The 24,012-nt window shown below is 40.1% G+C and overlaps 1 protein-coding gene across 6 annotated transcripts in view; it reads right to left on the minus strand.

Annotated features, from left to right (window-relative positions):
* The window catches only part of AGAP1 (ArfGAP with GTPase domain, ankyrin repeat and PH domain 1), a 326,368-nt gene that overhangs the window by 66,215 nt on the left and 236,141 nt on the right, over positions 1-24,012 (minus strand). For 3 of the 6 annotated variants that reach the window (XM_053362842.1, XM_053362861.1, XM_053362851.1), the window contains exon 15: positions 4,745-4,822. The exons of the other annotated variants lie outside the window; for them this stretch is intronic. In XM_053362842.1, coding sequence (XP_053218817.1) covers positions 4,745-4,822 — 78 coding nt within the window. The remainder of the gene's footprint in view (positions 1-4,744; positions 4,823-24,012) is intronic. 6 annotated transcript variants of the gene reach the window in all.

A 24,012-nucleotide genomic window follows, 5' to 3' on the forward strand; every position in this document is an offset into this window, starting at 1 on the left:
TTATGCATGGAAAGGTCCACTATAATAGTATTTTAGCACCATCAACCTGTCAAAATCAACTTGCCCAATTATCCCAAACTGCATTAACAACAGTGAATATTACTCTAATTGTGTCCAGTTTCTATGCAGACGAAGTCCCACGTGGCTAATTTTGTTATCTTCAGGGACAAGCAACTTGGCCATCAAACTGATTTCAAAAAGAACCCTACTCTTAACACAGATCCAGGTTGTTGCCATTCTTTATTTTATTTTTCCTCTAAAAGGTTAGTGGGCCAATTAATCATCACCCCCCCCGAATTTAGCATACAGAGGGTTAATGGGCAGGAAGTTTTCCATATTTGAAGGATAGCAAAAAGTAAATAACTACTTTGGGGGGATTTGGATATTAAACGGTGAAGGCACTCAAGAAAGCACTCAGTGGAGTTGTTTGCTCCAGTATAAATAAAAATTTAACAACATTTATCTATCCAGCTTATCATACTAGTTTTATTAATTGATTTCCAAAATGCAAATACCTATTTTTCAAAGGATAATATGCTTTTGAATTATTTATCTACTACATAGAATTTGAGCACCGGACAATGCAAATGGATTCTCCATGCCCTCACTAGGATCAAAAGACTGATGTTGCTGCATTGGAAAGATAAATATACGGCTCCGTTACTTCAATGGATTGAAGACCTGACTACTCTTGCCACCTATGAGCAGATTGCTTACAGAGGCAGACTTTGCATGGACAAGTATAATGAAATTTGGAACTCATTTAAACAAAATACAGTATGTTAAAAATGGTAATTGTTAACTGCTAACAATATAGTGATATACTATTTTCTTTTTCTTCTATTTTTCTTCATTTTTTAATAGAACTTTTATGTAAACAATAATAATAATAAAAAACACATTTCTCAAAGTAAAAAAAGAATTCGTAAAATAGCATATATTTGAGCTTTCAGAAGTCCAAATTAGTCATCAGTAACACTTGTGTATCATGGGAACTAGCAGAGAGATAAGAAACAGCTCTAACAGTCAGCATTCAGAAATGGTAAGATAACTTGTATGAGTTCATTTTTATTTATTCTTTGTTAATAAAAAAAAGATTTGGTGAAGGAATATCCAAGGCCAGGGACATATTACAACTCTATGTGAATGTCTCTGCCTACAGCCTGCCTCAAGAGTCCTCTCCTCTCGTTTCTTCATGTTCCTTGCTCCCTTCCCAAGCAACACCACAACACTCCTTGTCTATAAGACTTAGGTGGGGTTCTCTCTCTGGCCCCTTCTTTCAGCACAATCTACCTCCTCTGTCTGCATTTCCTTATCATCCTCCTCATCTCTTCCCTGTTTCTCCTCCAATACTAACTCGGAACCACCTATCTCCAACACCCTCTTCTGGGCTATTTTGTCACCATGAAATTGTGCCTTTCCTGGATTCTTAAAGTCAGGGGTGTGGAACTTCAGTCATGGGACCAAGTAATGGGACCAAATTGGCCTCAGTTTCCCTCCTGTATTGTCACGGACTGGCTGGATGCAGAGGAGTGGTGGGAGGAACCAGCTGGAGAACCCTCAAGGAAAGAAGGCTCAGAGCCAGGGGATTGGTGGTGGGATGGCAATTAGAGGTCAGAGGGAGAAGAGGCAACAGACTGGGAAGAGGTGGTGTTGGAAGCTGAAGAGGCAACAGGGTTTAGTGAGCAGGAAGAGGCTGTAACAGAGAGCAGTCCAGAATCAGAGGCAGAAGCAAAAGCTGAAATAAGGGGGGAGGAAAGCCAAAAGGCAGAGATGAGTCAGGTTTGTGAAAAAGCATATGTATCTCCCTTTCCTGCTGTGACAAGCTCCCCTCCCCCCGGTGTCCCAGAAGCCACAGACGTATGAAGAAGGCAGAACAAAGAGACAAGGCAAAGAAGTCTCAGGTTGCTTGGGAAGGGCCTGGGGGAGGAGGGGACTTAGGGAGCTGTAGAAGGAGGAGACCTTCAGCTCTTGCAAATGCTTCACTGGGGCAAGACCACTGGGAAGAGTTGCTGTGGTCAGGCCTGAGCTGTTTTGTTTCTCTGATTAAAGAGAAACTCACCGACACCTTGTGAGTTATTGAAAACTGAAAGTATGCTTTTGGAACCCTGGAAGTTATGCTATGGAGTGCCACGGGCCACCATTTTCTCCCCAGTGATGTTTAACATCTACATGAAGCCATTGGGAGCAGCCATTAGGAGACTTAGGGCAAAGGCTCTACTCCATAACATCGGAACTGTGGGAGGTCATACAGGCCCTAGATTGGTGCCTGCATGCAGTAGTGGGCTGACTGAGAGAAAACAAACTCATCTTGAATCTTCACAAGATGTAGGCTCTGTGGTTGAGTGGTTATTGTATCTGACTGTATCGGTCAATTGCCTGTTCCGGATGGGAATGCACTCCCCCAAAGGAGCAGGCACAGTCTAGGGGTGCTCCTGGGTCCAGTTTTGTCAATGGAGGCCCAAGCAGCCTCAGTGATTAGAACCACTGGTATGAGAGTTGCAACCATTTCTGGATCCGGATAGCTTGTCCACAGTCGTTCAGACACCGTGGCAAATTCAAGGTTGAATTACGACAATGCACTCTATGTGTGGCTTCTCTTGTGGTTGATCTGGAAACTACAGTTAAGTTCAGAATGCTGCCACACTGAGAGTTTGTCAGCTTTTGGTCAAAGTTCTGCAGTGGCTACTGATTGATTAGCAGGCCATGCTCAAGGTGTTGCCATCAGTACATGCAAGTCCTTAATGGCTTGAGACCAGTTCACTTAAGGGACAGTCTTACCCCATGAACCTATCCGATTACTTTGATTTGCAGAACCTGAACTTTGCAAGTGCTTTTTGTTTGTTCCACATTGAAAGATGTAATTCCTTTAGTGTGGCAATATCTCTGACCTGGAATTCTATGCCCATTGGTGTAAGGAGGTGCCCTCGCTATATTGTTTTACTGCTGAAAACCTTTGTTTTAGCAAGCTTACCCAATCACGTGTCAGTTATATTTGTTTTGAATGTTTTATTGATTTTTATCTTTGCTTTTAATAATCATTTTATGCACATTTGTTTTTAATTGGTTGGTGGAAATTAGTCACGCTTTATATATAATGCAATTAGCACACGGCTAGGATATTTTTTCCAGCAAATATTTTAAACATTTTCTAATTAAATAAATATTTTGGTGGCAAACAAGGTAATATACTTTCACTTCTCAAAATGATAACTAGGGAATAATGAAACCTAATATTATCAAGATGAAATGAAACACTATGTAGACACAACAAATGAAAGAGCAAAATACAGAAATATTCAGTGAAGCACTTTGGGGGTGAAAGCAGTGAACGTGTGCAGTTCTGTTTTAACTGCGAAAAACAATCCTTATTTACTATTCCCAGGCAGTGGATATTTATGACTAATTTGGTCCCAGTTTTTCTTCTAAAAGCCATTTGAAAGGTAGCAAATATTGTCTCAGAGCTTACAGCTTTGTTATTTTAAAAGGTGACAATTTAATCTTTACAATGGGAAATAAACCAATATTATAGTAAAATTGTTCCCTAACAAGTGGCTGTAAAAAAGCACTTTTGTGTCCTAGATACATTTTATCTGGTGGTAAGTAAGGCAACTGCCTGAGATAGAGTAGTAATTGTGAAAAAAAGAGATTGTGATATAAATCACCAAAGGTTAATGATCAGAATGTGAACACAGGGACTTGTTTACAGAAATAGCATGCAATTTAAAATTTACAAGAGATTTAATGCTGTCTCTTCTCAATCACTAAAACCAACAGCCCAGAAAACAGTGACATTAAGAAAAATATTATAGTTATAATCATTCCAAAATAAGTCAATTAGTGTAAGGGCATGCGCTTGTGATTACTTGACCCATTTGGTTTGCACTTAAGTGAAAAAAAAATTCCCCCCATTACAAGAAGATTACTGAATTGTGACCTATTTTGCATTCAGCATCACCGTTTATACGGTCCCTGAGATGGTGGATGAAGATTCCCCCCCCCCTGGTTTCCAAGTAATTTTGACCTTTGACCTTTGTAAAAAAAAGGGGGGGAAAAGAAGGCAGTTTATAATTGCATTGTTCAAATGAAGGTGAAGGAAAGAAATTCAATCTGCTATTATACAAAAGCCATGATGGCTGCCTTCACTGAAAACAGCAATGTAAGTCAATTTGTGAACTTTGGCACCAGGCGACCTTTAGAAATACAACAATATACAGAATTTACAAGCAAGAGTAGCACATGCAAATGGTTTGGCTCTGTCTCGCTTTTGGATTAGAGCTGCAGAAAGCATTATGGAGAATGCTTTCACAAAACAAATTAAGACTGTTACTTAAATGTCACAGCACACTATTGTATTTGGCTACAGATCATTACACCTGATACCAACACTTTAAAAAACTGTAATAACTTGGGAAATATTACATTGAGTGCCCACATGTATAAAGGGAAAATAAAAAAAATTGAAGAAAATGGGTTCTTGAAGTAATTTAAACATCACTACTCCACGACTAGAGGGAAAGGTCAAAATTTAAGTAAACTGAAAGGAACATGAATGGCAAAATAAAACACACAAACAGAAAGATGAAAAGACCAAAGGAATGGCTCTGCATACACAACATGAAAGCACACGTGCTTTGGGCAAATTTTATTGCTATCCCAGGATTTAGGGGAAAGGGAGAGGCAATGAAGATACTGCTGGGAGAGGGAGCAGTTCATCTACATGATGGTGCTTTGATTTTGTTACCTTCAGTGTTGGTGCTGCTGCTGCTGTATATATTTCGCAGGCTACCAACACGATTTAGTTTCCACGCTTTGCGTTTGGCTGCATCCAGAGAGCAGAAAGGGGAGAGAGAAAAAAGAGAAGAGTAAAAGAAAGAACAGAAAAAAATGAAAAAAATGGGAGGGGAAAAAAGGTTGAAGTAGCATATGAAGTAAAATACAAGCAAAAGCCTATGTGGGAAACAGCTGCACACATGTTGCCCAGAGTAAAGCTTTTAAACAACTTGCTTTTCAAGCAGAAAGAAGATTCTTATCAAAAGCTCATAACTTCTTAAGAACTTTAAACCAGAATACTTTATCATCAAAATGTAAAAGCTAAATAAATAGAAAAGGTATTCTCCTCTAAGACAAATGGTATAACTACAATTACAGTGGTACCTCGGGATGCGAACGGGATCCGTTCCAGAGCCCCGTTCGCATCCTGAAGCGAACGCAACTCGCATCTGCGCGGGTCGCGTTTCGCCACTTCCGCGTATGCGTGTGACGTCATTTTGACCATCTGTGCATGCGCACACGGCAAAACCCGGAAGTAACGTGGTCCATTACTTCTGGGTTGCCGCGGAGCGCATCCTGAAAATACTTAACTTGAAGCACATTTATCCCAAGGTATGACTGTAATTCACAGTAGTCAGTGCCACACTAGAAACTCCACTTTTCCAAAATAACAAATTCGATTGCATAAATCCTGATATTTGGAACCATAAAACTTTTACTCCAGGTGACAGAGCAATACATTTAGATAAGGCAAATGGCCTCAGATACGTTTTTATTTGCCTACATGTTATTAACTTAACGATTGTTTTAACTTACGCTGATGTTGTCCGTATGCAAATTTTACTCTTTTTCAGACACAAAATGTATAAATTCTTGTTTGAAGGGCAAGGTTTAAGTGATGCTGTTGATGACTAGTTACTCCTTTTGGTTTCCAAAGGATTTTTAGTATGATTTGGGTTAGTATCATTTATTACTTATTTAATTTCCTTCTTTGAGGGAGTTCAGGCTTCCTACATGTTTATTTAAAAGATTTGTATGCCACGCTTCAGTACTGCCACCCTTAGAGTGGCTAACAAACCAACACTACATGTTCTGACCACAAGCCCCATTATCTCTACAGCAATATTTTGAGGCAGGCGGGAATGGGAGATAGTGACTTTGCTCAGTCATAAGGCCAGAGCATGGTTCAACATTATGAGAATAAGTGAATGCTGGCCTTGTGGGCTCTTCATTTCCACTGTCATCTCCTGGTACAGCCTTGAGGCTGGGTTTGGAAGCTTTCACTTCTGTTTTAGATTAAGTGCACCTTATTACATCCTCAGAAGCAAACACAATGGCATAAGATTATGCCTCAGCAGGGTGGGAGGTGGGGCAGAGGGACACATGAGATGTGCATTGATTTCCTTCACTAGTGTCATCATTTTAGTGCTCAAAATGTGTGACATCATGTGCTTGTGTGACTGGAACTGGGTGGAAGGAGGAAGGGGGAAGGCAGGTGGGGGGGTCATGATCCAGAGTTGAGAGATGAAGTACATCAAGGTCCTTGTTTCCTCTACTATGCCCATTTGCAATCAGGATTTGATAAAGCCTGAAAACTTGCACTCAGATCTGGTGCTGCTGTTGGTGACTTACAGGTCTGTCCAAAATAAGTCAGTTATCAAAATTGTGGGTGACAGGGGCAATACAGGGACCAGGGTAGGTGAATTAGAAGGTTGACTCAACTTTTGCCCATCCTGTACTCAGTACAGCACCAGTTCAGATCTGTGGAGCAGAGTTGGGGTAGTCATGTGAATTTGATCCCTCTCATCAGAAGGCCAATCTACTCTGTGACCTGTTTTGAGTATTTGTTCTTGGTGCTGGGCCATCATGGCAGACTGGAGATGGTGTTTGTGTGCTCCCTGCTGGTTGTACAACACTGCCCTGGCTGAACTGTTGGACATGGTGTTGGAGAACCCCTCCAGTGTTCATTGAGTGACTTCAACATCCAGGCTGAGGTGGCCTCCAGCGTGATACTTTGGGACTTCATTATATCTATGGCAATTATGGGGTTATCCCAGTCAATCAGTGCTCCAAATAATTTGGCTGAACATACCCTTGACCCGCTCTTTGTAACAGAGTTGGCTGGCTTGATTCCATTAAGTACCAATGAGTACGGAGCTCATTGTCAAGAACAGATCATACCCTGGTGAGGTTTGGTATAGCTGTGGCAGTACCACCTGAGGGTGGAGGGACTGGAATGATCCACCCCTGAAATCTTACAGAATCTGGATGCCGTAGCATGGATGATTTTCTGGTTGACATGGAAGGTGCACCTGTCAAGATTTGGTTTTGCCAGGGCATGGTGAGATGTGTAGGGCCACTTGGTGGAACTATGGCTAGAGTGCAAGAGGAGGAAATCCCGATGTGAATCTGACTGAAGACACATGATAATGCACTATTATGTCTATAATGTGGTAATAATGGCAGCAAGGAAAGATGTTTTACATTGGAATGAAGGAGGACCACAGCTTAGTGCTGGTGCAGAAGTGTTGAATGCAGAAGGCCCCAGGTAAAATTCCTGGAATTGCCAGTAAAAGAATCTGGGAGAGACTACTGCCAGTCAGAGTAGATGATAGTGTGCCAGTAAACACATTTAAATTGCAATTTTTAAAGCAATCACAAGGAAAAAGGAGAAAGCCCCACCCATATATAATATTTCTCCCCAAATGTGGGGGAACAATAGAAGGAGACGAGAGGGAGGAAAGTGAGTTGTGTTATTTCAAGCACATGAAATGGAAGAAGCACTGTACACTAAATATGCTCTTTATGCTCTTCTGGGAGGAGCACAGAGAGAATAAATTCTATGGTGCATCTAACAGCGAAACCAAATGTACTGGTCTCTTCAGCCACAGCAGGTGCTGTAAGTATCCAATGGTTTGCCTTGGATGGCACATTCTTCCATTGTCTCCCAAGACAAGATGGATGCCAACAACAACACATGCTCATGTTAACTTAAACAGTACAAACATCCATCCTGTGCGAAAGGTGCTATTTTCTGTCCTAAGTGTCGGAGTACAAGAAGTTTATTAAAACATGCACATCTTTAAAGCACAGTGAGGATTCCAATACTAAACTGTTTCCAGAACATCACCTCAGAATACTTTATAATTGGGTAGCCCAACACCATATTAATAATGCTTGCCCCACACTGCTAGCAATTCAAAGAGGGGTATAACAATTTTGATGGAGCCTCTTTGGCAGGGGCTAGACAGACCAAGACTGATTAGGAATAAGAAAGCTTTATATATTTGCATGCTGCACCTCTAAGGGACAAGCCACAAATTATGCAGGGTATCTGTAATCACACGTCAACTATGGCAATCCCAAATTGGATCCAGGATTGGTGGGCAGTGTTGGCCATTGGGACTGGTGGGGCAGAACACTGGTGGAGCCGGAGCCCATGCGAGGTGGAACTGACTATTCGCCATTATGGATCAGCCTCTACTGGGAAGGGCATAACACTGATCAAAATCAGTTTCCACTGAGGGAAGAAACCAGGACTTATATTGTGCCTGTCTTTCCTACAGCTCTTTTAAAAAATAACATGGATCAAGATCCTGCAACATGTAACTTTGTACAATATCTTATCTGTCAACCGAAGTACAGCATTATACATTCAGATTCATAACAGCAAAGTACTGTCTCGTGCCTGAATAAACAGTCCAGTCGGTCCTTCCTGTGTTCTGAGGTGGTCTAAAGTGCAATGTTCATTCTGATAGACCAGGGGTAGGCAAACTAAGGCCCGTGGGCCGGATGCGGCCGAATTGCCTTCTCAGTCCGGCCCGTGGATGGTCCCGGAATGTGCTTTTACTTAAAACGCATCTCTGGGTTATTTATGGGGCATAGGAATTTGTTTTGTTTTGCACAATATAGTCTGGCCCACCATATGGTCTGAGGGACGGTGGCCCAGCCCATGGCTGAAAAAGGTTGCTGACCCTGTGATAGACTTTTTGTGTACACTTTCCAAAGCCCTGGCAATGAGTTTTGAAATACAGAATCTAGATCCGGCCATGAAGGAAGAAATCTGGTGATAAAACAACCTAAAATATGTTGCAGGACAATTGAATTTTGTAACTTTAATATGCAAGTATGCATAAATATAAATTATGCCCAAGTTCCATCTGTCTACTGAGACTTCACCACGTACTTCAAGCTTACCTCTGTAGAATGAGGACAGAAATACTGCAAATACTGTCACCCTCTTCTAAACAAAAACTGGGATTATCAGAATACAGTGGTACCTCAGTTTAAGGACAGCCCTGTTTACGAACTATTTGATTTACGAACTCCGCAAAACCAGAAGTAGTGTCCCGGTTTGTGAACTTTACCTCGGTCTAAGAACGGAAGCTGAACAGTGGAAGGGCACCGGTGGCGGAAGGCCTCATTAGGGAAAGCCCGCTTTGGTTTAAGAATGGTTTTGGTTTAAGAACGGACTTCCGGAATGGACTAAGTTAGTAAACCGAAGTACCACTGTACTGGAATCTGTACTGAGCAATGCATATTCTGTACTATTTAACACACACACAGGCCCAACTAGATGCAACATCTATGTACATATGCTAATACTGATTTAAATGATAGCTGTGAAAATCTGTTTGTATACTGCTGTTAATATTGTTATAAACAGCACAAAATGCAACACTGCAGCTGGCTCATTCAAAAGTTATAATAGAAAAATTAGGAAAATTCTAACCCTTATCTGAAGACCTTGCATGAAATTCTCCTGATACAAATGCTGAAGTTTGCTGGACAACCCTTTTCCCTGTAGGTGTTTATCAAGATGAGGACCTGCAATCTGCCCACAATCAATAAAATAGTAATTAACTAGAAAACGAACATCTATACTGTATATCCCATGATATTAAATGTCCTGTGACTACTTTCCTACCAATAATATGGCATGCTGTATTTAATGACAGCAAGGGGAAAAAGTTAAATTGCATACCTGAATTCTGTAGTTGCTTTCCTTGTTTGTTTTTTAAAGAAAGAACTTATGCTGAGAAGGCATAATAGCAGTTAATCTTGTTTATAGACAAAAATTAAGAGAGAGATTTTTAAAGTATTACAGCTTTTCTCTTAGAAAAGATTTGGGAAACCTCAGTAGGAATTATGCAGTGTGGGGTCTAAAATCACCTGTTGAAAACTTTTATTCCTGAAAATTTACATATAAATAGGTAACGTCTAGGCACAGCACCCTGCTGCCAAGGAGAAAATCTGCAGTACATAAAACCCCTTTCCCAATTGGCTCCATCTTCTATAGTTTTTCATGTTTCAATCACATATTAAAGCATTGGTATCAATATAAAAGAACTAAATCTTCAGCTTTATTCTCTGTTAGCCTGTTGATGAAATGATCAACTTTGATGTGTCAAGTGTCATTCCTTTTTCTTTTAAAAAATGAATATTTAGCAGACAAAATATGTTTCTGAAATTTGCAACATCAATTACCCTGGCAGTTATCTGCAGTGCTATGCTCTCTTGGCTAGCACCACATGTTCCCACCAGAAAAAGTCAAAGGCAACCTTCAAAAGGTGGAGTTATGGGAGCAACTCAAATCGTCTTTGCTCAGAAACTCACATGACAATTAGGAGACTGTCTTTATTTTGGTATGTTATTTCCAAGTAACAGTAATCATGAACTCATTAATAATCTCTCATGTTAATGCTATTAGGCATTTGTATGTCTGCATCTGAAACATCAAACCAAAATAAATTTATGTTTAATAACTGCATGAAATCTAGTTACTGTTTTATAACTAGTTCAATATAGGCTTCCATATGTATGAAAAAATACACTATTACATGCTATAAGTTCAGTTTCCATTTACCACATTTTTCGCTCTATAAGACGCACCAGACCATAAGACACATCTAGTTTTTGGAGGAGGAAAACAAGAAAAAAAATATTCTGAATCTCAGAAGCCAGAACAGCAAGTGGGATCACTGCGCAGCGAAAGCAGCAATCCCTCTTGCTGTTCTGGCTTCTGGGATAGCTGTGCAGCCTGCATTCGCTCCATAAGATGCACACACATTTCCCCTTACTTTTTAGGAGGGAAAAGTGAGTCTTATAGAGCAAAAAATACAGTATTTCTAAATTAATTCAATTCTGAACATTGTAGTCCTAATTTTTCAATTAAAAAAAGCTTTCCTAATTTAGACATGTAAAATACATGAATGGTGCTAAAGCATGTCTACACTGAACTGAGATAGGAACAATTTAGCATCATTTTGTCAAAAGAGACTTGTCCGGTAAAGTAAGATTAGCATGTAAGACTCTTGCAGCTAGCTATCTCACTGGTTAGTTGAGACTGATGCGTCTCTTTGCAACATAGTCCTCTTCCCTCCCAGGTCCATAGCCCCCAGCTACTCCCTTTCTGTCCCTGGAGCCACATGGCAAGTTCCCATGCCCAGGCTCTCTAGCTGCTCACGACACTAGGACCTCTCCCCTGCAGTATATTTTCAAAGCACATGGCTTTGTCATGCCTGATGCGAAGCCTTGTTCCAATCCTCCATTTGTAGAACACAGCAAGGAGGAGGACGGGAACAAAACTAAAATGAGTCATTTTATGGTCCCCTCATTTCTCCCCAACACAGGATTCTATGGTCTGGTTCTCACAAAAACCAGATAAAATGGTCAACTTCCATTACACCAATTTAGACTGCAGGCTCTTTCAAACAAAGAAGTCCCTGTGCATTATAAACTAGCATGCCAGGGAGAAGGAAAGCTAGAGGCCTTTCCTCCAATATCTGCTTTCCTACATGGAGGCATGACAGTGGAATCAAATCTACCTTACCCAGCAGCTGAAGGGGGAATCAAAGGCTGTGGCTGGTGGTGGACAGGGCCCACTCTGAATCATGCTGGATGGGTGGAGATCGCAGAAGGCAGCCCCTGCCTTTTCTTTCCTAGGGGTGTGGAGGTGGCATTGCACAGCGGCCTCTCAGCAAAGAGGAGGCACTGCTGATGGTCTCCCCCACACTCCTAGGGGTGGGAGGAGAGACCAGCAGCTCCTCCTATTCACCAAGAGACCACTGTAGAGGCAGCACTGGCAGGCCTGCCAAGGAGGCAGCAGATCTGGCCTCCAATGAGTGTGCCATAGCAGTTGCTGCTACTGTGACAGCAGCAGTGGGTGAGGCATTCTTTGGAGATCAAATCTGCTGCCCTTGTGGATCCTGCCACCCAAGGTGGTTGCCTCACCTTGCCTCATGGGTGGGCCGGCCATATGTGCAGGGGTTGGCTGGGGCTTTAAATGAATTATTCAGTTATGCAAGGCAGCAGTACCACCTTCAAGGAAGACAGTCCTGCTACCGCATCTGCTTACAAGACCTATACCTATATCTTACACTTAACTCCACGTTTCTGTTCCTTAGACCACTCTTATTCTCAGTCTTCTCTCCTCAGCTGTCTTCCCACTCAGCTTCTTAGGTCTCAACCTAAGGACAAAGCTCCCTTTTCTTTCCTGCCAGTAGTACAAAGGATTACATGGGCTGTTGGGTTCTGATTGAAGACTAAAGTTGCATAACTGCTCCTTTCTTCCTGCACAAGATTTGTAATCTTAACTGCCAAAACACTATCATTATTTCTTAAAAGCTTAATATTGTCAGCCTCACTCACAATAGTTAAATTTTAAGTGAATGGGCTCTTTTTAAATGCTACAAACTGTTCACTACAAGAAAATATGCCCGTTCAATATTCTGAACTGGGTTGCCAGTATAGCTGAAACAATTAAAAAGTTAGTTGCACAAGAATATTCTTATGTATATTCACAGCTAGTTATATGGAAAATATCCATGATTTACTTGATGTAAAGAAGGGTAATTTATATTGCATTTTCCTGTAGTTAAAACATTTCATATTGATTGGACAATTCATTTCCTTTACTGTTTGTACCTTTTTATCTGAAGAATAGGACACTCTTCTAATAATTACTCAGTAGTACTAGCAAGAGTGATATGTGGTCCAAAGCAGACTTGCTTACATCACATGTCCTGCTGGATAAGGGGCTGATTGTAGTAAACAGAACTGCCAATCAAGCAGCTGCCTTTGTCAGCTTTTATAATGTGTTTGTGAGAGGAGGATCTTTGGATTGGTATCTGGAGGTATGATCTTATGAGGCCCAATATATGCACACTAAAGAATGACTTCTGTTTACATTTTCTAAGACTATGGGATTATTTAAATATAAGATGTGGTATATGTATTTTGGAAAATGAAGCAAGACCTCTACTGTACTCGTACGGCTCCTGACTGAGGCCAAGGCGAGGACAGGTACTCTGCTCCTCACGGTTCAGGTATTCCCCCTTCCTGAACATGACAGTTTTCAATACTAAATAGGCACAAGGCTTATAGATGGTTTCCATATGTTTCATAACAGGTCCACAACATTGTACAAAACTATTACAAAATGGATCAAATAAATTGTTTGCCTTTCTTTCATTTAAACCAGGAAACCCTTTACTGAGTTCAGGCCAGCAGAAAATCACAAGTGCCCAACATTTATATGGACAAACAAACAAACAAACAAATAAAAATAATTGTCCAGTAGCAACTTAGAGACCAACTAAGTTTGTTCTGGGTATAGGCTTTCATGTGCATGCACACTTCTTCAGGTACACTGATATATATAGTGGGAGGGTGGGGTGGGTTTTTCTCAGAAGGGAAAAACCGCACCCCACCCTCCTACCCTTATGAGAAAAACTGCACCCCACTATATATAAGGGTCTGGTGACTTCTGATTCAGTGTATCTGAAGAAGTGTGCATGCACACGAAAGCCTATACCCGGAACAAACTTAGTTGGTCTCTAAGGTACTACTGGACAATTTTTTAATTTATTTCGTTTGCGTCAGACCAACACGGCTACCTACCTGAATTTATACAGACATTGAGACAATAAATTATGAAGAGCTGAGAGCCTTTTTGGGAAGAAGCTGCTCTATGTAAGAATTAGAAGTTGGTAGGATTTTGCTTGACTATCCAGTATGGTTTTATTTATCTGCTCTATTCTGCACGAGTCAGGCAGCATTTAGTGTACTAAATAAAATTTTGGGCACTACACTTTTGAGAATGATATTGAAAAAAAGTGAAGCGTGTCCAAAGGAGTGCAACTAGAATGGTGAAGGGACTGGAAACCAAATCCTGCGAAGAACAGCTAAAAGAGCTGGTATGTTTAGCCCAGGGAAGACAATTAAAGGGGAATACAACAGCAGCCTTCACATATCTGAAGATGGAATAGATATGTCCTCTGTTGTTCCAGAAGGCAAAGAGAAAGCCAACAGTCCAGACTATCTGAAAGCTGCATTTGCATTTTACAATCAAGGAATATCTCCACAACTTCCTGTTTCATCACCTTTCAGATCAGGATGAAATTCTGTATTTTTGTTAGTAAAAGAAGACTGCAAGATAAGATGTCCAGAGGCAGCATATACGGTATTAGACCAGGAGTTGGTTGAGGGAGATCCTGCTATATGGAATCTCCAAACAGATAGAAAATTAATCTGGATTTTTAGTGCTCATTTTTAGATGGGGCAAGCATGATTTGCAGTCTATATTTAAAACCAGAGGTTCTGCCTTAATGGTTTTAAAGGGCAAAGAACATGCAATGCAAAAGAACTAGGTTTGCTTCCAGACTAGGCTTCTTTAAGCAATATTGAAGCTTTGCTTTCCCACCGTTAATGAGAAGAATTCTAAGAGGTTTCACATAAACACTTAATATAGTGCTATATTTTCAAGCCATGCCATCTCCATGGCCAAGATCCTTTTATAATGTTTACACATTTAGCAAAGATTCCAAGCAATGTTAATTAAAAGTTTTGGGGGAAACCCTAAGGATGGGGGGGGGGACCTTAAAAACAGCCCAAGGGAGATAGTCAAGCATTTCATGGCTACAGATCATGCTCTAACTTGGATACCTCACCTGAAAACAAGGCAAGAGAGAAAATGGAGTGAAGTATCCTGAACCACTGTTTCAGATCTGACTTGCTCAACAGAAAACATGAAATGAGCAGTGCTTTATTAAAGATTCAGGCACCTTTAAAAGCTGCAGTAGTGCTTTGTCTACACACAGTAGGTAGGGCTGATGCTGCAATTCTGTTATTACCAAAAAATCATCATGTATCAGAACTAAAAAAACAGGAAGGTAACACAGAAAACACTACAATGCAATAAGCTGCAACATCATTATCAGGATACTCCAGAACTACAGTTAATAAACAAGAGCAGTTTCAGAGCAATGGGCTAGTATGGAAGGAACCAAACACTTGCCAAAGATTATATATCAAGGTATTGATTCCCAACAGTCCACCACTTACAAAGGAGACACTCAAAGCAGCTTATAGAAAACACAATAGTAAACAAGCAGTAACATTAACAAATAAATAAAGCCAAGTTCATTAAAAATACAAAGGTAGTAATGGAAAGCAAACTGGGAAGTTTTTTTTTTAAAAAAATCATTTGAACAAATCTAAGATCAGTTTACATGAAGCATTGAAAGAAATGTTCTAATTACACCTGAAAGGATTTTACTGCTTCAAAGATACCTCAGAATTTGTGTTCAAACTTTTCATGACATGACTATTCATGTGATTTTCCATTTAAAATTTAGGATTTTCATGAATATCAACAATTTTATTGTTTTAGCACTCTTCATTAATACATATGATTCGGAAACCACAATGTCTTGTATATTCTTCTGTATTTAATATTTAATCTGTATTTAAAATAACTATTCCTTGCAGTTTGCTAGCAAAACAAAAATATTCTACAATCCCTTATCATTAACAAAACTTGTTAGTGTCATCACTGATCTCAATTTGACGGCGTCCTTTGGTGATTAGATAAATAGTTCTCAGATAGCTGATTAAAAAATGATGTAGCCGTTAGGTTGTGTGTCTAAGCCTTGTCAGCCATGTTGGGTGTTAAAGTGTGCATGAATTACATCCCTGGAGTGTGCTGAACAGAGCTGATTAAAAGAGGAACGCCACAGCCCTCAGCATCAATTATGAGAAATAATAGGATCTTTCACCTAGACTGGATAAAAGGGGCTGTGATCAAGCCAGAATGCCACTCATATCTGGGAAATATCACCACAAAATAAATAACCCAATTCATTCATACTATTTTCCTTTCTGAAGAAGGTTTCAATGCAGTAAGAAAATCTAAGGTCACACATACACAAGACCACATTTGAATGTTATTGTATGAGGTACATTTCTATAAATAAAGCAAATTTCACATAAATACGAGGCTGTTCAGAGAGAAATAATTTAAGATCACAGCACTAACAAGGGCAATCATTATTAAAATAATAACCCTGTCCTTTTGTCTTAAGAGTATTCTTACTATGCTTCTATAATTTAGAGAATAATTTCTCAGGAGTTATATCTATGTATAGATTCTTTTGTACAATTCAGCAACACATTGTACAAAACAGGTACATCTTCTTCTTTAATATAGTATAAGGGCAACAGCAGTGAACCAGTTCACATGTAATGGTAAGCCAAACTATGACTTAGCATGAACACACATGCTCCTGCTGCTACTGCAAACTTTGGGCTTAGCATGTTGTATGGACTAGGGGCAAAACTAGGCTTAAAAAAGACCCAGTTTGGCAGCCTCCCCCCCCCATGTATTTGCTCACATGCACACACAAGCTGCAAGATTCAATGATTCCCCTCTGGAGGCTTCCTCCAGGGCAACCCCCCCGCCCCCGTAGCTACTGCACTGGTCTGGACCCATATTTGTGGTTTGTCTCATTCCAGACAAACCACAAACTGTAAAGTAAGGCTTCCTCTTGATTTCCAGCTCATGGATTGTCTGAAGTGAGACAGACCATGAGCCTAGTTTCAGACTACATGCTAGAACAAACCATGAGTTGGCTACAGGAACTCAGCAGCAGCAGAACAAAGCAGCTGCAGTCTCCTCTCTAAGCATGTTCATGCTAAGACATGTTTTGGCTTCGCATTATGTGCAAACTGGGACATTGTGTGGGAATGAGTTGTTTAGAAACAGACATATTCAGTGAATCAAATACTGACTACAACAAGCTCTAGGAACACAATCCCGACCCCACCCCCAGTAACACACAACAGCTATGGGAATGTCAGAAGTGATTAAATAAATTCAAGAGATATCCAGGCAGCAATATAGCATGTTTTCTGACTGCTTTTTAAATGTAAAGCTTATAAACATGCATATCCACTTAAAATACATTACTAAACTCCAAATGCAACTTCATTCTTAGATATCCGTGTTTTAAAGAGATGGTATTTTGGCATCTTAGTAAAGAAAACCAAGGGAGAAGGTGGGCAGAGGGGAGCAGAGCGAGTTGGCTTGCCCAAGTCATGGCTGGAGCCCTCCTGACTTACCATATTTACTCAAATGTAATGTGCACCTTTTTTGGCCAAATTATGTTGCAAAAATTAGGGTGCACATAAGACTTGATGGCACCAGCAAATATGTTTTTGGTTTCAAGGTTTTGAAAATTGAGGTGTGCGCATTCGATTCACATAAATGTATTATTTATTTTTGTGGTGGTGATGGAAGACATTTTGTTGTAAGGCCAACTTTTATTTAGTTAAAACTCTTCACTTAAATTTGAGTATCATATTGTTGTTTTAATACTTTGGTGCCCATGTTCCCCATCTATGTATACTTAAAAATGGGGGGGGAGAGAATAAAAATAATACAGCCTAATTAGGTAAGAAGTTTTTAAGGCATTCTACTTATTCCCACTCCACCCCCGCAAATCTCAACTTAATTCAATGTATTAACATTACATATTTCTAGGTTAGTATTAAAACGTCAAAGTGGACATATTAAAACAAGAGAAATATAAAAAAGGTGTTTGTTCTGTAATTTGGATTTCTATTTTCCCCCATAAAACTAAATGCTATGCTACTAGACTGACAAACCCATCCAATGCAGTTGGATTGTTCATTTCAGGGCTTTCTCTACAGTGGAGCACTGCAGATCCTTTATAAATACAAAAAAACTCTTTAGCCATCTAAAATGTCTCTTTATGGTAGCTTTAAATTATACTATCAAATTTCAAAGGCAATGATCAGCTAAGGAAACTAATTAAAGGTATAATTATTTAATGATGAGTAGACATGCCATCTAAAAAGGCCCATAATTACTTGACTGTGATCACTGGACCACCAGTTTCAAAAACTGGAAAATAAGAGCATATTGCATTTGCTCTGTTGCGTTTATCCTGTAAGTTTCTAAGGTTAGCTTTTCCAAGTGGACACCCTTGACACAGTGGCGTAGCGTGGGGGGTGCAGGGGGGGCCGGCCGCAACATCTGGGGGTTAGGGTTGGGGGCGCAAATCCACGGGTTAGGGGGCGCAATTACTTGCCTTGCCCCGGGTGCTGACAACCCACGCTACGCCACTGCCTTGACAAGTTACCTCATCTGTAATGAGCTTACATCATGGGAGAGGAAGTGTAGGATGGGCTCAGATCTGCTGCTATTAGGACAGATCAAAATCCTAAAATGGATTCAGGCTTCTGAAAAACCTAAGCATTTCCAAGCTTGCCTTATTCGGAACAGTTGCTGGTCAAACAGTTGTCCTTCTGCTTAAAGGCATACACAGATACTATCAGCCTTTTGGACCTGTCGATTTATTTTTATATTAACTTAGGAACTGAGAATGCATTTGTGGTGTTGATCCTGTTGAGACTGAAATCTCTCCCTAGGCACTGACAGGGTAAAAAGACTCTATTGCATGTGTTAGAACTCCACAAAGCCTAGATATAGTTTACCATTTGAGGCTGGTGACACCATTGCAGGTCCTCCTTAGATTTGTGGAACTGTTCATTCTAGGTAGTAGTCATGGGACAGAGCGAGTTGATATTGCTCACCTGGCTTCTCAACACGGAAGTCACTGCCAGCAACCGAGAGGGGAAAGTGATGGGGAGATTAGTGTGGTGCGGACACAGCTGTGGCAGCAAAGGATTGGCTTTGCCACCATGACTTTCCACCTCAGATGGGATGATTGTTCCTCATTACTTTCTCTGTAAGGGCTCCCTTCTCTTCACCTCCTACCATCACTTAACATAGGGCAGGCATAGGCAAACTTGGCCCTCCTGATGTTTTGGGGCTACAACTCCTATCACCCCTAGCTAACAGGACCAGTGATCAAGGATGATGGGAGTTGTAGTCCCAAAACATCTGGAGGGCCGAGTTTGCCAATGCCTCACGTAGGGCGTAGGGAAAGATCACACAAGGAAATGAAGGCAGACACCAGTGACAAGAAATAATATCTCCTGATATGATCTAGGTTCACAGGGCTTAGCAGCTGATTGTGTTGGCAAAACTGCATGTAAGTGAGCAAACTAAATCAGGAAAGGACAATTAATGTTAGGCAATAGACTTTGTGACCTAGGGAGGATAATAGCTAATACTCTAGTATTTGCAGGTTTTAGCATTAAATTACATGACGTGATTAAATTGTTGAAAGTATGTAAAACAACTTAATTCACTGTCAAACACCAAATGTCACAAGCCATAACCACAGCATCACAGAAAGTTTAGTTTCTTGTGTTAAACACGGCAGCATTAAGTAACTGACTAGCAGGTTTGCCTGCACTTCATTTGGACAGATAGATATTAAAATCTCCCTTTGTATCAGAATCTAGTGTCAAACCATTTCCTTGCCACCAAAAGCTGTGAGTTGTTAACTAAATGGCTAAATGACAATGGCTGTTACTAATCGCTTATTGAATAATGAAACTGACACAACTGATAAAAGGTTTCAATCCTGGGGGGAAATGATTTATAGTATTTCACTCTACTGGCACTGTTATTTGTATGACGAATGATTGGACAGACGCCAGTTAATCTCCCTGCACCTCCAACTCAGAGGTGGCAGCTTCTGCCAGAGCATCCAAATAATCAAGAACAGCTAACAATACAGCTATGATGTTGTGAGGGGCTGAAGACTGGTATTTTATCAAGGCTGATCCCCAGATCAATTTATGCAATGGATTTTGGGTGGAAGGAGAGAGAGTATGGAAAGAAATAGGAATATCATAAAAACTATAAGCTGCAGTTTGCAGCATGTTAGCTAAAAGGCCATGCTCTTCGTAGCAAAGAAATGAAATCATCAATACTAGTAGCACATTAATGATTTTAGAAAGCTCAGTATAGTTTATAGATTTCCTTGATGGCAACATCAGAACTGCAGCATCATACTGTCCTGTCAAGGTTGTTTGTTACGTTGTAATGCAATATTACATTCCTTGCCTGTGTGCCACAAATTCCATCTTGCATGTGGAAGAGCAAAAGGATGCAGCTTCCTTGAATAAGAAATGGAGTTTTATATTTATAAGGAGCCCATTTACAGCAACCTCTTGGTAGATTCTATATGCCCCCAAAATGGCTGAAGTCACTCATTCAGAAAAAAGAGCAATGTGCTAAAAGGTGCACCAGCATTATTTATAAACCACCTCAACCTTAAATTTTCAAAAACCTATTTCCTCCTTAAGGAAAAAACAAACAAACAAACAGAAAAGTTTTACTAGTGTTTAGAAAACCAGTGTTCTTCCAAGAAAAAGAAAAAGCAGCACCCTAAAGCAGAGTTCGCCAACCTTTCTTGACAATTTCAAATTTGAGAGCATTCTGGGGTTGCCAGTAACAAAATGAGCCAATGCTAAACCAAACCACAGGTTGCCCTATTAAACACAAAGAAGCTTATTTTCGAGTAGATATGTATACAATTGTACTGTAAGTTAATTATACAATGAATTCTTAAGGAGTGCTCAGACTTCTGCTCATGTTCAGCAGGAGACATGCCTAAGCCTCTATGCAAAGTTTTCATATTTTGCAGTTGCCATTTGGGAAGGGGATTAATTAACACCCACCTAGTATTTGCAGAGTATCTGCTCTCAGACCACTGGAACAGATGCATCCTAGCTGCTGGGAAAAAAGGAAGGGCAAACTATGGAGAGTCCAAGGACTACTAGAAAATCAGACAGAAGCAGGAAAGGTGCACTAAGGGAGAGTGGGGGGGGGGAGAAGCAGTAGGGTTGGTTTTGTTGTTTTAAAAAAGCATTCTTACAGCTCTTACTTCACTCATCAGCTAATAACACTGACAGGTGAGAGCAGCCAGGCTGGCTCATTTCACAGAAACTGCTTAGGAGGCTTCCTGCACATTTTGCTTCATAACTTTCTTCTTAGAAGTAGAGGCTTACAGTGGTACCTCAGGTTAAGTACTTAATTCGTTCCGGAGGTCCGTACTTAACCTGAAACTGTTCTTAACCTGAAGCACCACTTTAGCTAATGGGGCCTCCCGCTGCTGCCGCACCGCCGGAGCACGATTTCTATTCTCATCCTGAAGCAAAGTTCTTAACTCGAGGTATTATTTCTGGATTATCAGAGTCTGTAACCTGAAGCGTATGTAACCTGAAGCTTTTGTAACCCGAGGTACCACTGTACTTTTACTTAAATAATAATAATAATAATAATAATAATAATAATAATAATAGAAGCCCGGAGTCTGGGGGCCCTACCCAGGGGTGACAGAAAAGGCTGTGAACAGGCACCATGGCACCAGTTGGTTTAAGAACGGGTTCGATTTAAGAACAGACTTCCAGAACGGATTAAGTTCATAAACCAAGGTACCACTGGTACTTCAGTTCAACCTGCTACTGGAAAAAACTCTTGGGATATTTACTTGTAAAATGAACATGGAATACTTTTCAAATTTTGTTTATTTTTACTCAAGTCAAAACTAAAATCAAATAAACATTCTAAACCAGGTCTCAAACAATTTAGCACAGTCACTTTTTTCTAGAAACTCATGACATTGAATAATGGCTATTCAGCATTCCTATAGCACTTGATTGTTCAAAACACTTCACATACATTCACTTTCTACAAGGTAGGGGCTTACCAAAGGCCACTTTAGCGAACTGCTCTGTACGAACTGATGCCTGCTCCAATAGTGTGAAATCAGCCATACCACATGACTCTCACAGCACAGACAGATCTTAAGACATTCTGTGCCCAAGTCTCAGAAATTCTCAAAAGCTTCAAGGGCCTGTAAAAGCCCTTTAAAAAGCTTGGGAGAATAAGTCTTCTAGAGAGATGGAGGAGACCTAGAGAAATATAAAATATAATGTAGAAAAAAAACAAAGCACAAGGGAAAAACATAAAAGTGTATGAAAATAAACAACATTGTGCTCTACTGGTCCTACTTAGGGAACATCTCCCTTCATGGAGTGAAAATAAACAGAGCAAGGCTGCGCCTTTGCTACCTGCGCATCACACCATTTAAGGAAAGATTCATGGAGATCCAAAGAAGCACCACAGATTTCGGCATCAACTGTTGTTTTCAGATGACTTTCAAAATGCAGCCCTGTGTTTTGTCCAGCCGTACAGTCATTAATTTGGGAAGGTACTAACGCATGAATGATGATGGCAACTTCCCTGTTCTGCAAGAAGTGTTACAGGCAGAACTTGAGAAGTCATTGGTAAAAAACAATGGTAGGAACTTAGCTGTTTCTACTATTAAGCTCCACGGAATAACTGGTAGGTTTGGTATCCTTCTCAAGTGGTGTACCTGACCTTTCAGAGAGATAATCACCTCCTTCAGGTTCACCTGGGGCTCCTACTACTAGTGCTTCTTAGATTCAGTTTCAGTGTATTCATCTTCAACCAGTATACCGTTCTTAGTTAAGGGATCAAAAGGTCAACCATTACAAACTGATCAGATATAAGTTGGATATCAACAGCAGTGATAACACTACATTCTATGTATAATCAAAGAGCCATGGATAGTTGCCAAGGGCTGTATCCTCAGCCCTCCCTCAGCATCCGAGTCTGATACTGGCTAAACAGATTCACTGGAAGGTAGTTTTATTTCTTTAAAATATTTGGTGCTAGGCTTCTGTGAGCACTATTACTATATCAATGAATTTTCATTGATTTTGTTGTGGCCAGCATCAAGGGAAACCCAGCCAGATGGGTGGGGTATAAATAATAAATTATTATTATTATTATTATTATTATTATTATTGGGGCCACAACATTTATATGACCAAAATCTCAAAATATCGGAACGACTCAAAAGCAGTAACATCTGAATCCTATTATTAGAGGATTAGAAAATTAAGAGGTCAGCTCAGCAGATACCAGCAAATTCTTCAGTATATTAAAAATTACAGTTGATTAATTTGTTAAATCTAAAAACTGATGGTCCAAAGTTCAAGTTGTATGTTTGGGAGCGACCGAGAAGAAATATTTTAAATATTACTAAACATTACACCATTAAATATAAATTAGATAGAAACAAGGGAAGGCTAAAAGATTGACTAGGAGTTCAGATACTCTAAATGGCTAATATGTCCATTTTTCACCTGAAGCCCTCTCCAATGCAGTTTTGCTATTAAGCAAAACCTAAAGAAAGGTAATCAATTCTAACTAAAAAGCACTTATCCTGGAATGACTACGCATAAGGCACTTCAAACCGCTGGCTGGCTGCCAAAACCCAGACAACCGCTATCAATGTTTCTGACTATCACAAGAGCACAAGGGGCCATGCATAATTGACTAGAAGATGGGCTAAAACTGTGCCCAATCAGTATGTGATCAAAAACGCGTGGAATATTCAGCGCCACTTGATTACATGGAGGCACGTCCTTTCACTCTCCTCATGAAATCTCTTCAAGGTCCAGAGTACTGTAATAAGATCATTACTGTCAAGCGGTACGAATCGCAGGCAATGAGTCTTGGGATAGGAAGTCATACTTCACAAGCTTCTCTGGTCCCCCTTTTTTTTATTTTACTGCGTATTGAGGCAGCAAGGCAATGAGGTGACAGATAATGATCACATCACTGTGTGGCAACTAAAAAGGCACTTTTAAGAAAAAACAGAAATCATCTTAAATCATCTTAAGAGAAACTCAATTTCATTTTGCTTGCTTTCTTAAAAATTAAACAGAATTAAGTTGTGCTCAGTATTTTTATCATCTGATTTTTTGCCATTAAATTAATCATCTGATAAGCTTTGCTATATGAAAACCTATTAGCTCACAGGCAAAAGGCCAATTTTCTACTTACAAAGAATCTTTCATTACTTTGGGAAGGGAAGACTAGTAAACTCAAGTTGCCTTTCTACTTAATTCAATTCTTTCATATACGTGCTGAATTTAGTACATAGCTCTTATAAGCAAGCCAGACCTATGCTGCTTATTTCTCCTTCC

This window comes from Podarcis raffonei, chromosome 1 (genome assembly GCF_027172205.1).
Source record: "Podarcis raffonei isolate rPodRaf1 chromosome 1, rPodRaf1.pri, whole genome shotgun sequence".
In the NCBI taxonomy this organism is placed as follows: domain Eukaryota; kingdom Metazoa; phylum Chordata; class Lepidosauria; order Squamata; family Lacertidae; genus Podarcis; species Podarcis raffonei.